Below are 13,198 nucleotides of genomic sequence, written 5' to 3' on the forward strand. Positions count from 1 at the left end.
TCACCAATCTCATTGTCATAACTATAAAAATAAATAAAATCCCACTTTCATATTTTTGTACTATTAAGTAATTTGTGTTTATGGGTGTGAAGTGCTAGGTCGATTATATTTTAAAAAAATACCTAAATATTACTCATTTAACCAAGGTAAGCCTCATGGAATAATTATTCATATTTTGATAATACCTAATAATTACTCACTAAATTAGGGTAAACCTAATGGAGTAATTACTCATATTTTGAGAATATCCTAATGGAGTAATTATTCAAGACTCTTGGAGTACGCTAATGTGATACTCTCTTCGCTAACATGATTGGTATAATTATTAATTAAATTCAATGTGAGATCTATCGTTCATGTAAGAGAAGGGTTGCTGTGCGCTAGAAGTATTGAATACTTTTCCAAGCCTCACGTGCCACATAAACCCAAAAAAAATTATTTTGTTTTATTTTGAAATTTATCTCCACTTTTTTCTAGAATCCTAGCATCTGAATAGAATGTCACAACTAATATAATATGACAATGTGCTTAATTAAAAAGGTTCAATAACAATTTCCTTTTTCTTTTTTGTTTGCTTGCAATAATGCAAGCCTTCTATTAATTATTAAGGGTAAATTACAAAATTAGTCCTTATCTTTTACATCAAATATTAATTTAGTCTTTAACCTTTTAATTGTGTCAATTTGGTTCCTAACCTTTTTAGTGTCGTGTCAATTTAATCACTGCTATTATCTCTTGAATGGAAAAAACTGATGTATCAAACAAAATAATAAAAAACTATTTTCCATACCACATCAACCTACCACGTCAAATTTATAAAAAATAAAAAATAAAAAACCAAATTACATGAGATCAAATTTGCAGGACTAAACCCAGTACACAAAACCACTCAGAGCAATTGCATCAGTCATTGCAAAACACAAAAAGTGCAAAAATTTACACAACATTGCACAAATAACACTTGCATCAGAACATGTAAAACTTTGTAAATATCCAAACTTTGTATATATATGCATGATTACTGTAGCTTTGCATTTTATTATTTTATTAATTTCTCAATTTGGCTCCTTTTTTTCTCTCTCTTCTCCCTCTAAAACGAACTCAGGTTTTTTCTCTTTCTCCCTCATATTCTTGTTCCTCCGTTACAGAGCAACACACTCACAAGGACAATCCAACTTACACACACACACACACACACGAATAAACCAACAGATAGCTTATGGATCGGCAGCGTCGGCGGAGATGCCGTTTGTGGGTCAACGGAAGTGGATCGATGGATTGGTGGATCGGTAGTGGAGATCAGCATTTCTGGGTCGACTGGATTGGTGGATCAATGCTTGTGGAAGAGATCGGTGCTTGTGGAGGAGATCACTGTCTTCTTCTCTCCGATAGCTTTTGCTTTTTTTTTTCTCTCTCTGATGACTTGCATAATTGAGTGTAATTTATCACTTCTTAACTTTAAACTTTAGTCTAATTTTATTTATTTTGTTGATTTTAGACTTGATTTTTGTTATTTAAATTTTATTCCAAATTTGAAGAAAATAAAGATTTACTCAAATAAAAGAGATGTGAAGCAGCAGAAAGAAAGAAAAGAGGCGCTGAACAGTAAAGAAGAAAAGATGGAGCCGCTTAACCAAAAACGTTCTGGGCTGAAAAAGTTCTTGGGCTGAAAACGTTCTGGGCTAAACAAGTATTTTGGGCTGAAAAGAAAAGGGCAACAAGTCAAAAAGAAAAGAAAAAAAAGTGAGGGCTGGAACGAAAAGAGGGCTGAAGCAAAAAAGGTGTGCTGAACAGAAAAGAAAGAAAAGTGGCGTCGAAACAGAAGACAAAAAAAAAAAAAAAGTGCTGAAACAGAGGTTTTGGGCTGAACTAAAAGATGTTTTGAGTTAAAGCAAAACGTTTTGGGCTTTTTGGGCTGTGTTAGGCTGCAACAAGTTTTGGGTTGGACTTTAAAAACACTAGGACTAAAAGAAAACAAAAAAGGGTACGCTGAAGAGAAAAAAAGGGAGCCGAAACATAAAAGAAAGAAAGAGGGCTGAACAGAAAAAGGAAGGCGCTGACCAAAAAGGAAGAAAAAAAAAGAAAGGGCGTTGAAGCTGAAAGAAAGAGAGGGTTGGAACAGAGAATTTTTCAGCATTTATTTTCTTTCCAATCTTCTCAAAAAAAATTATGGTGAACTCGTTTGTGTTGGATTTAATTTTTAACATGAACTAAACTTTCTTTATTCTAGGAAAACGATGTAATCTAGTTTCGAACTATGCTTGCTTTTCTATGTTAATTTGAACAAATTCTCTTCATGTTTGTCTGATTTATTCTAAGTTTATTACTTCTAATTAACTAGCCATTAATTAGATGATTTTAATCTTGTGATTTGCTGTCGAAAGAGGGAATTATAGGATAGATCTTGAATATTTCAGTATAGGTAAATATAGAGATCGAAAGACTTGTATGAACCTATGTAGTATTAAAATCGTTGGTCTTAATGCTTTCTTACTTTATTAAATTGCATGCTCTTGTGTAAATTGATGAACAAAAATGTTTCCAATTGACTGTCGAAAGAGGCTTTTGGAAGAGTTCGGAGATTGCTAACAAATAAAGAGAATTAAATTCAATTAGCTAGATGAGTAAAGCATAGTGAGGGATTAGGTGAAATCGATTTCCTAGAAGTTTCTCTCTCATTAAGTTGATTTTCAAGCAACATCTTTTTTTTCCTCTGCGGATCTTTTATTTAAATTGATTTTATTTTGAATTCCAATTACAAAAACCTTAGTGACTTCTCTAGATAAAATCAAGATTAGCATAATTTTGGTATTTGTCAAAAGTAAGTTACCAATCCCTGAAGACGATACTCTTCTCATCACTTTACTATAAAACTACGATACTGTGCACTTGCAGTTTTGCACCGATCACTCTCCCCCTTCATCTTGCTCTTTCCCTCTGACTTCTTCTCACAACAAAACCACAAATCACCCCTACCCCCGCCTCAACCACTGAGTTTGAGAAATCTGTAGAAGAAAAAGAAGAAAGAATAAAGAGAAGAATGAATAAGGAAAAGGAGAACAAGAAAGAGGGAGATGGTTCAGAGAAAAAGAAAGAGAGATGGATGAGAAAAAGAAAGAAAAAGGTGGGTGGAACCATTTGGGGAGTTGTTTGTTTGATACAATAAAAAAAAGGGAAATGCTAACAGATACCCTTATGGCAATGGTTAATAATCATTTTTTATGAGAAAAAAAAAAAAAAACAATTAATGTATTTACAGTTTTTTTCCATTTTCCATAAAAGTAGTATCAAAACTTTCCTAAAATAACTTGTTAACCATTACCCTAAAGGCATCCGTTAGTATGACCCAATAAAAAATTAAAGAATTATTATTATTTAAATAAAATAGATGGTAGAATAGACAAATTGGTGTGAACGTGTAAAATAGAAGAAAAAGTATGTTTTTTTGCGCAAAATATACAAAAATTTTGCACCTATTAATGCGGATGCTCTAAGTCCACAACCACAACCCATCATCTGGCGGAGGGGTTTTTCATTTGTGTGGATTCCAAAGTAGAAGAGAAGTATGAGGCACAAGCCGCACAACACAACACATGATGGTGTTCTTTCAAATTTGTGTATTTTCTTTAGTTTTTGGTATTACAGTGCTAAAAGCAAGTTGGTACTATAGCGTCGTGTGGAGGCTCTTACCTAGATACCCATTTCTCATCCAAGATCAAGGAAGAAGACCCTTAAAATCTATTGACTATTGTGGCATCACCATTCACCAACATCAACGATATCCAAGATATTTCTTGGGAAATCTCTTAACTTTCTTGGACATGACAACTGGCGGTCTTTCATAGCATCCTTAGACATACCCATGAAGGCGAAGCTAAACCTAGAAGTGGTTCGGTTTGTTCTACACCAAAATTAGGTGGGTGACCCCAAACGCCTCTTAGAGCATTAGCATCAGGAAATGCTACTCTATCCCATTTTACCATTTCAAAAAACTACTTTATCAATTATACTATACTATTTTACAACACACCCAACATCCCAAAATTCTATTTTGCCATACTACACATTAAAATAATATATCTACATCATAAAATATTTTTTTTCTATTTTTCCAATTTTCTCCTCCACTGCCCAGTCACCACCACCGCACCACCACTACCCACCAAAATCCCACCGGAACAAAAACCCATATTTAAAAAAAAAAAAAAAAAAAAACACCCATCGAAAAGGTAGAACCTAGAAGAACCAGCCAACCATGCGGTGACCCACGCGGATCTCCACCAAACCCATCACCATGACCCACGCCAATCTCGCCATGACCTCGCCGGACCCAAACACTGGCGATCTCCGACGACCAACAACCCACTTCAACCACAACCCAACCACGATCCAAACACCAGACCCAACCACAACCCACTTCAGCCATACCCACCTCTTCCTTTAAGCACCGGTCATAGGGAAAAAAACAAAAAAAAAAAAAACCACCACAGTGACCCACGTTGTCACCCACGCCCAAAAAAAAAAAAAAGCAACCACAGAACCCGCCGGATCGCAACCCACCAGAAAAAATGAGCCACTGTGATGTGTGATGTTGATGTTGGGAGGAGGATGGTGTTTGGGTTTGTAGAGAGGAGAGAGCAGATGAGAAAGAGAGAAGAGAACAGAGAAAATGAGAGAGAGGAGAGAGAAATTTCACATCAGGTGAGAATAAATATAAATATATATATATATATATATATATTTTACAATACTGCTACAATGCAACTTTAAATGAAGAATTGCACTGTAGTAATATTGCAAAAAAATTTACAATACTTGGGTTTAGCATTCCCTAATGCAGAGGATTTTGGGGCTTGAAATGCCAAATTCACCTTATATTTGGCATTAGCATTCTCCAATACTGATACTCTTAGATTTCTTCAACTGGTCCAAATCCCAAATGGGTATTCCTCCGAATTTAGATTTTTCTTTTTCTTTATTCTTGCTGTTTTCCCCAAATTTGATCCCACATGTGCAGATTTTAATTAATTTTTTTTTTTTAATTTGACGTAGTGGTACAGTCGGAAGTTGACGTAGTATGAAAAATAATTTTTTACTTTTTTCCATCCAAGGGATAACAACAGGGACTAACTTAACACGACATTAAAAAAGTTAAAAGACCAATTTGATACAATTAAAAAGTTATAGACTAAATTAAAGTTTGATGTAAATGATAGAGATTAACTTTATAATTTACCCAATTATTAATTAATTGATATCACAAATAATATACAGAACATTTCTTGCCCCATTTCTCCAACCAACCAACATAGCGTTAGATTTTCATCTAACATGGCGTTAGACTTCCATCTTCTCAAAACTTTACATTTATGTTAAGGTATTTATTACTTGACATGCGTTAGTCTACTAGCCAAAGAAATAAATATGATTATTTTATAAAATTAAAATAAGAAAGTTGAGTTTGAGTTTAAAGCCTACCTGTTCCTCAAAAAAAAAAATTTAAAGCCTACCTAATTTTTTATAGAAAGTTGCGCTTAATTAATTTTCAAAGAGATATCCTATAAAAAAATAAAAAATTCAAAGAGATACAGCTTGAGTCACGATAGTTGCAATTTTGTCAATATTTAAGTCGTAATGCAAGTCTCATGTTTAGTATCTTGTGGTCAATTTCACTAGAAACAAATCATTTTATATATGTTCTTTGGAAAAGTGAAATTCAATCGCCTACATTCTGGTTCTTTACAAAGTAGAAAGTTAATTACAGTACAAACTAAGGTAAGTCCTATTGTTTGTATAGTAAAACTCATATGAAGATAATTTTTTGTGCTTTCTCATATTTGATAGTATTAGAGAAAATAGGTCAATAGTCAAAAGTCTTATAACTGAATTGGCATCTTTCCATGCACAAAGTATTTGGAGATCTAAAGGAAAGAGTTTGAGCCACAGAATTAACAGTATGTTGTAATTATCTCTAAAAAAAAACGTCAATAAAAAACTATATATGGTCAACATGAAATATTATTAAAAGTATGAGTTATTTTTAAGAGGTTGTTTTCCGCTAAAATTTATTATAAAACAACTCCATCTCATAACAGATTAAATAAGGAAAATTAAGAAATAGTATTCCAACTCATTTTTAATGTCACTACTAAATATAAAAAAATAAGATAATTTTTTACTTTTTCAAAGGAGTAATACTTTTTCAAAAAATGACTCATTTTTTAGACAACAATAACATCAAAACAAATGAAACATAAATCTTAAATTCACTTTATTGATAAACACATTTAAAGAGAGAGGTAATTTTTATAATGAGATTTATAAAATTTAAAAAGAGGTCAACTATCAATTTATCACATAAATATTTGATTTTGAATTTCATATTAATATTATTAATTACACCAATCATTTACTCTAAATATTTAATTTCTTGATTTTTGTCTTCAATTTTGGAAAACAAAACATAGGAGTGATTTCCAAAGGAGTCACGCGACAGCAAACAAACCCGTGAATGAATTGCTAACGTGAATAACAATCACAAGGGACTGTAACTTCATGACAGTAAAAAGAACCAAAAAAAAGTTCCAAATAAAAGGTTCCCCATTATCATTATAAAGAATCTTAACCTGTTGCTTGGTCCCCCAGCTTTGTACTTATTGTCCTCCCTTCGAGTCTCAACCTCTTCATTATTACCAACTTATATTATATATTAGAGGGAAAAACAAAAGGTATAGAAGAAAAATAGCCACCAGAATTATGTTTAAGCTATGGTGCACTTTGTGCACAAGCACACTTTTTCTACTATTCAATTTTGCAATTTCTAGTCTTGCAATTGTGCCAACAACACCACCATTGCCAATTCTTCCCCTTCCAGCATTTTCTCAATTGAAATGGCAACAAAGGGAAATCATAATGTTCTGCCACTTTGGAGTTAACACATTCTCTGACTCTGAATGGGGCACAGGCAAAGAAAACCCAGCCATATTCAACCCAGTTGGGCTTGACGCAAATCAATGGGTGAACACAGCTGTGGAGGCAGGAATTTCTCTCATGATCCTAACTGCAAAACACCATGATGGGTTTTGCTTGTGGCCTTCAAAGTACACTGACCATTCTGTGAAAAGGAGTCCTTGGAAAAATGGGAAAGGTGATGTTGTTCAAGAGTTTGTCAATGCGGCTAAGGCCCGTGGCGTTGATGTGGGGATATACCTATCACCATGGGATCGACATGATAAAAGATATGGGGATGATTTACAATACAATGAATACTACCTAGCCCAACTACAAGAGCTACTCAATAAGTAAGTTACATTTTATATTTGGTGACAAATTTTTTCCACATTAAGGTGCATCTGAGTTTTTTTAACAAAGTTAATTTTTTTTTTTGGTTTAGCTATGGTAGTGTTAGAGAAATTTGGTTTGATGGAGCAAAGGGCTCCAATGCACCAAACATGTCATATTACTTCTCAGATTGGTTCTATATGGTGAAGGAGTTGCAAAGTTCTATCAACATATTTTCCGACGCCGGCCCGGACGTTAGGTGGGTCGGAAATGAGAAAGGGTTCGCCGGGAGCACATGCTGGTCTACCGTCAATAGGACTTCACTATCAATTGGAAATGCAAGCATTGAAAAGTAAGTATACAATTCAAGCCAAGCAAACAATCACGTTTTGTTCCTTTTCTTTTTTGCACTATATAATTGAGTCGTTGCGTGCAAGCCAAAGTAAGCTTGCATCGTGTGTTTTCTAGTTTACTACAAGTACAAACATTATATGAAAATAAACTTAGGATTATGCTTTATAGGTTTTTCCACTTCTCTTCCTCTTTAAATTACTTATCAAAAAATTCATGTCCAATATGTTGGTAACTTAAGAAAAAAAAAATAGAGTAAGTTTGTGTATGATTAGGCATTTAAGAATTTTACGTATGAATTATAAACAATTTGATCATTCTGCATAGATTGAAAAAACTCTTTATTTTTTAAAATAAGCTCTTCTTCATGATATTTTTGTTATTTTTCATTTTAGTTAATATTATCTATCTTCCCATCAAAATAAGTAAATAAACTGTTACATTATTATTATTATTATTATTATTATTATTATTATATATAATTAGGGCAAAATTTAGGTACAACACTTAGGTGAGTGTATAATTATCATGAAACTATTGGTCACAAGTACAGTATAAACAATCTAAACGGATTTAACTAATTCATGTCAATTTTAGAGGTGAAAACGATTTGTTAGGCCAAAAGATTTGATTAGGCACTGAATTTAATTTCACCAGACCAAAACTCGTGTTTTTCAACCGTTGTTGAAAAGCAAGGAATATGTTCAATGTCATAAGTCATAACTCATATAGTCAAAAGTGTGTGGCTACCAAATTCCTGTTGAATTATATGTAGGCTAAAGCTGTAGCCCACGATAGCATTTTTAACGAAACGTAGAAAATGACTTGTACTCTAGTGGTAACAGTAGCTAAGTGTGACTTCTGAACAAAGACACTGAACTCTCTTTTAACAATGCAGCTTACTTAACACTGGCGATCCACGAGGGACCGATTGGGTTCCACCAGAATGTGACGTTTCTATCAGACCCGGATGGTTTTGGCATAAATCAGAATCACCAAAAAAATTAAGCCAGCTACTAGAGATTTACTATAATTCAGTGGGACGAAACTGTTTGCTACTTCTAAATGTGCCTCCTAATACAACTGGGCTTATATCTGATACTGATGTTCATAGATTGAAGGAGTTTAGGAGTGCAATTGACACAATTTTTTCAACCAATTTGGCTGAGAAGGGCATTGTAAAAGCTAGCAGCCAAAGAGGAGGCAAAGTGGGAGGTTTTGGACCTGAAAATGTGCTAGATAGTGACCATATATGGACCTATTGGGCACCAAGGGATGTGGATGTAAAGGACCCTTGGATTGAAATTAGAGGGACAAGTGAAATGCTTAGATTTAATGTGGTAAGGATTCAAGAAGCTATAGGGCTTGGTCAGAGGATCAAACGGCATGAAATTTATGTGGATGGTAAGATGGTAGCAAATGGAACCACTGTGGGGTACAAGAGGCTTCACAGGCTAGATGAGGGAATAGTCCATGGCCAAGTTGTGAGGATAAGAATTAGAGAATCAAAGGGTTTGCCTTTGATTTCTTCAATTGGTCTACACCTTGACCCCTTTTGGCACCCAAATGAGCAGTGATCTAAGTGAAGATTAAGTGCGTGAAGTTTCAAAGTATCCATAAAGAAATAAATAAAAGGTACTTTTGCTGAATTTCTTACTTAAAGTTCACCTCTTTTTTTATGCTCACTTTGTGTTGTTTGAGGCATTGAGCAATATTGTCATATGCTGAAAAGACACAAGGCATAAAGGTAACTGAAATTCCCAATAGTATAACACCATGTGTGGCTCATTATTATTATTTATATTTGTTCATGTTCATTCCAAAGTTGGATTTCATTTTATTTTGTTTGTTCTTAGGCACCAAGCACCTTATTCCAGGCTTTCCAGCCCATTAATGACCATATTTTATTTTGAAAGCCAATGTGGCGTTTACAGTGCAGATACTATTGTATAATTGATCTATGATTACTGATTATTTTAAATAAAAAAGATTGTGGGATCGAAAATTCCCTAAATAATTAATAATTAATGTGAGATTTAGTGGGGGCATTGCTTGTTCTTGACCATATGTAGCTGGTCATTATTTTTTTAATTATTCTTTCGATACGTGCAGTCTGAAATTATTTGCTTATTACTATATTAAAATTCTTTTTGGTATGATTTGCTTGATATGTAGCCTTGACGTGCATTTGCAACTCCCACCTTAATTGCTGCATTTTTCAACTTCAAAATTGAACTGGTGATTGAATTTGTTTTTGAGATATCAACTTATCAAGTCGGAAACTCCATGATGGTTAAAGATAGTGTTCTTCTCTACCTTATATGTAAGATATATGATTTGAAATTAATGAAGTTGCTTATGAATTTCAAAATATTATACTCTGTGATGATTTATATATGCACAAATAGCACCATTACATTACATAGTTATCATTTATCACCAAAACAAACAAAAAAAATTAAAAGATAATTACTGACCATCTCTTTTTTTTTTTCTTTTTTTTTTGGTGGGGGGGGGGGGGGTTCTTTTTCTTCTCATTTCCTTTTGGGACAAGTTGTCAGTATGGAGACTATCACATGCTTCATGCTTGATATCCTAACATGATTGCAAATCTCATCACGAGACTCCCCTATACTGGCATGCTGCCCCAATTCCAACAACCAACATAAGGCACCGTAAATATTCTCTTAAAAGTTTTAAAGAACTAGCCTGATGGTTTTTAAGATGTCATGATATGAGGTTTTGGGTTCAAAATCTCTAAATAATATCTTGAGGTCATTTTTGAAAAATTTCTTACTATAATACTTGGTGTATATAAAATGGGAGGAACTATACACACGAAAAATAGATAGGTGTTCACAGAGCTATGGACTCCATTATTATAAGCCAAAAGAGAAGAGGAGAGAGAGTCATGGCCAACCTTGGTCCCCAGTTTTCTCTGACTTGACACGTTGAGCTGAACTTTAATAGAAATGACTAGGGTGCCATAAGTAACACAAGGACTTGTATTTTAATAACACCTTGAGGATTTTGTGTGAGGATGCTTAATAATATTTTGATCACCGAGTGACATGTGTCATGTTATTTTATTTAGAGAAATAATCCATTTTTCTCCTGCTACTTTTTTTTTTTTTGGGGGGGGGGGTAATAATAGTAAAGATATTTTGTTGTGAAAACATCAAAATATCACAAGAATCCATTGTCAATAATATGAATTAAAAGTACTCTCACAAGTTATTACACTTTAGACACTAGATAAAGCTACAATCGCAAGAATCCATTGTCAATAATATGAATTAAAAGCTACACTCTACCAATATAAAGGACTTTGACACCATTCTCATTATAGGGACTCATATGTCAATAGCTATAATACAATTCAAATGATAGGGGCTATGACACCTTCCTAATAACTCTTATCAAAAGCTACACTCTACCAATTTATAGGACTAAAATAAGAATTGTGCATCTTCAAGCAGTTCTTCTAGTCAATGGACAATTCTAAATCCAAGAAATCTCTAAAATTTATCCTTTGGGGCTGGACTCAACACATTTAAATTCCCCATCGTACTATCTTGTTTACTTGAGTGGTATTGCTTTTTCTATCTGGATCTATTCGGCTGGCATTTTCTATTCAGCTTTAAGATCGGTGGGCCTATTTTTCTTTATTGACTTTGTGGGTTGCTCGTTTGATCTCTTTGTATGTGGCATGTTCTGATTTTTGTAGCAGTACAACCCCTAGGCAACAGGCTAAAAGAGGCTCCCATGTGTAATTATCATTTCACATTCTATGGTACATTGCCATTTCTATTTTTTGGTAAGCTCATAGATACTATTAACACACAACAGAGCATGCTACTACTTGATCTCATTACCACGATTTTTGCATTTTAGAAAATACGTCATTACTTATATGTCCAACTTATGTGTCTACTTTATGATAATTACTATTTATTATCAAATTAATGGTTTTAATAATTATATTAAACTCATTGCCTACCTTTTAAGTGCTAAAAAAAGAACATATTTTAACGAAAAGGAAAATAAGGAAAAATAAAATTTAAAAAAAAAAAAAAAAAACCTAGGAGAGAGGTTCAAGACGAACCAGAGAATCACGGGATATATAATAACTTATTTTGGAATTGAAAAACTGAAATTTTATTTTATTTTATTTTATTGAATCTAACTACCGAAGGGTGAGATTACTCATTACTATCGTAGTACCTCTCGTAGCTTGCAATGTTGGTTTTAAGGATGTGTTCGAGAGACACTTTTGAATTGGCTAAGCATGAAACCTAGGGTTTTGTTTGATAACTTTGATTGCTAGGTCAGTCATGTAGTGGTGGTGGTGGTGCAGCCTATGCAAGCTGACCAGTTGGTGCAAAATGTTATCTTTTTTGAATTTTCAGGTGAAATAAAATTTGATCATAGACATGGTTAAAGTCATTGAGCAACTTATAGCAGCAAGAGAGATAGAAGTAGAGAGAATTTTATTGAGTCCAAGTGAAATTTCGGTAAGGGAAATGCCAAGAGATACTTACATATAGGGAAAAAGATTAAAAAAAATATTGTTTATAAAGAAGAAGAAATTAGCGCATTTTTTGACAGTACTGTTCATGCATTAAGCTTAAAAGTGTGGAATATTTGAAGTGAGAAAAAGTATTGTTTCATATTTTCATATGTACATTTCGCACACATAATGTCCACACTTTCACATCAAATTTTTATATATTTTTTTAAAATGATCTGGGGATATATTATCATATGTCTTGTATTCCCCCATACTCGGCACTACCACATTTAATAGTATAAGATGACACATGATGTGTACTGAGAGTGTATAAAGGTAGTGGGAAAGAATCAAATCCTTATTAGGATTTGATTCTTTCGCACTACCTAATTAGACAGGAATAAGGATTTGATTCTTTCCCACTACCTAATTAGGAAGAAAATTCCTGCCGAACATTTAGAACAATGAATGGTGATGAAAGGTGCGAATGAAGCAAGAAAAGCATGGATAGGTGAGGTTGAGGCCCACATCAGACACGCTAGTATATGATGATAAAGATGGCCATCAGACAAATTTGATGAGCAGCAAACTTGGCTGCAGATTTAAGTTAGCCCGGCCGATATGTGTTCACAGAAACTCAGCATTCACACTGATTTAGTTGTGTGCTAGCTGCTTGCTTTTTTTATCTGGCTCTCCATATATTCAATTGCAATTTTTATTCCCTTTTTTGCTTGGTGGTCCTATATATACTCCTATTTGTCTTGCAAATCATGATAAAGTTGCACTGTCAAATTTCATAGATTTTTCTCATTTGATTCTTTTGGATGGGCATGACCTAGTTTCCACATTAGCTGCTCTTTGCCCGGATTCATTGTGTACGTCCTTTTCAGTTTAATATTCTTCTCAATGAATATGGTAATTTTTTACTAGAATAAATATCTAATAGGAGATGGAGGAGTTTCACATAAAAGTAAAACTTCTAAAAAATTGTTTTTAAAAATATCCATAAAACTATTCATTATTAAATCATTATGGCATTTGGATTGTGTTGGGCGG

The 13,198-nt window shown here is 33.6% G+C and overlaps 1 protein-coding gene across 3 annotated transcripts; it reads left to right on the plus strand.

Annotated features, from left to right (window-relative positions):
* Window positions 1-6,655: 6,655 nt before the first annotated feature.
* On the plus strand, window positions 6,656-12,886 carry LOC115972159 (alpha-L-fucosidase 1-like). 3 transcript variants are annotated; one of them, XR_004087411.1, is made up of 4 exons: window positions 6,715-7,301; window positions 7,394-7,633; window positions 8,531-9,267; window positions 12,577-12,886. XR_004087411.1 is itself a non-coding variant. In XM_031092339.1 (3 exons), the coding sequence occupies exons 1-3, from the start codon at window positions 6,757-6,759 to the stop codon at window positions 9,207-9,209; spliced, it is 1,464 nt and encodes a 487-aa protein (XP_030948199.1). In that variant the 5' UTR covers window positions 6,656-6,756; the 3' UTR covers window positions 9,210-9,695. The 3 variants fall into 3 exon arrangements, 1 of the variants encoding a protein (XP_030948199.1); XR_004087410.1 differs by lacking the exon at window positions 12,577-12,886 and adding an exon at window positions 9,808-10,002; XM_031092339.1 differs by lacking the exon at window positions 12,577-12,886 and having other exon boundaries at window positions 6,656-7,301; window positions 8,531-9,695.
* The last annotated feature ends 312 nt before the right edge of the window (window positions 12,887-13,198 follow it).

Source organism: Quercus lobata, chromosome 12 (assembly GCF_001633185.2).
Source record: "Quercus lobata isolate SW786 chromosome 12, ValleyOak3.0 Primary Assembly, whole genome shotgun sequence".
NCBI lineage: Eukaryota > Viridiplantae > Streptophyta > Magnoliopsida > Fagales > Fagaceae > Quercus > Quercus lobata.

Excerpts from the sequence above, each read along its gene's own strand:
- LOC115972159 (XM_031092339.1), top strand. The coding sequence starts at position 6,757 with ATGTTTAAGCTATGGTGCACTTTGTGCACAAGCACACTTTTTCTACTA. Across the intron at positions 7,302-7,393 it reads CTACAAGAGCTACTCAATAA|CTATGGTAGTGTTAGAGAAA; the intron begins GTAAGTTACATT and ends TTTTTGGTTTAG. Across the intron at positions 7,634-8,530 it reads GGAAATGCAAGCATTGAAAA|CTTACTTAACACTGGCGATC; the intron begins GTAAGTATACAA and ends TTAACAATGCAG.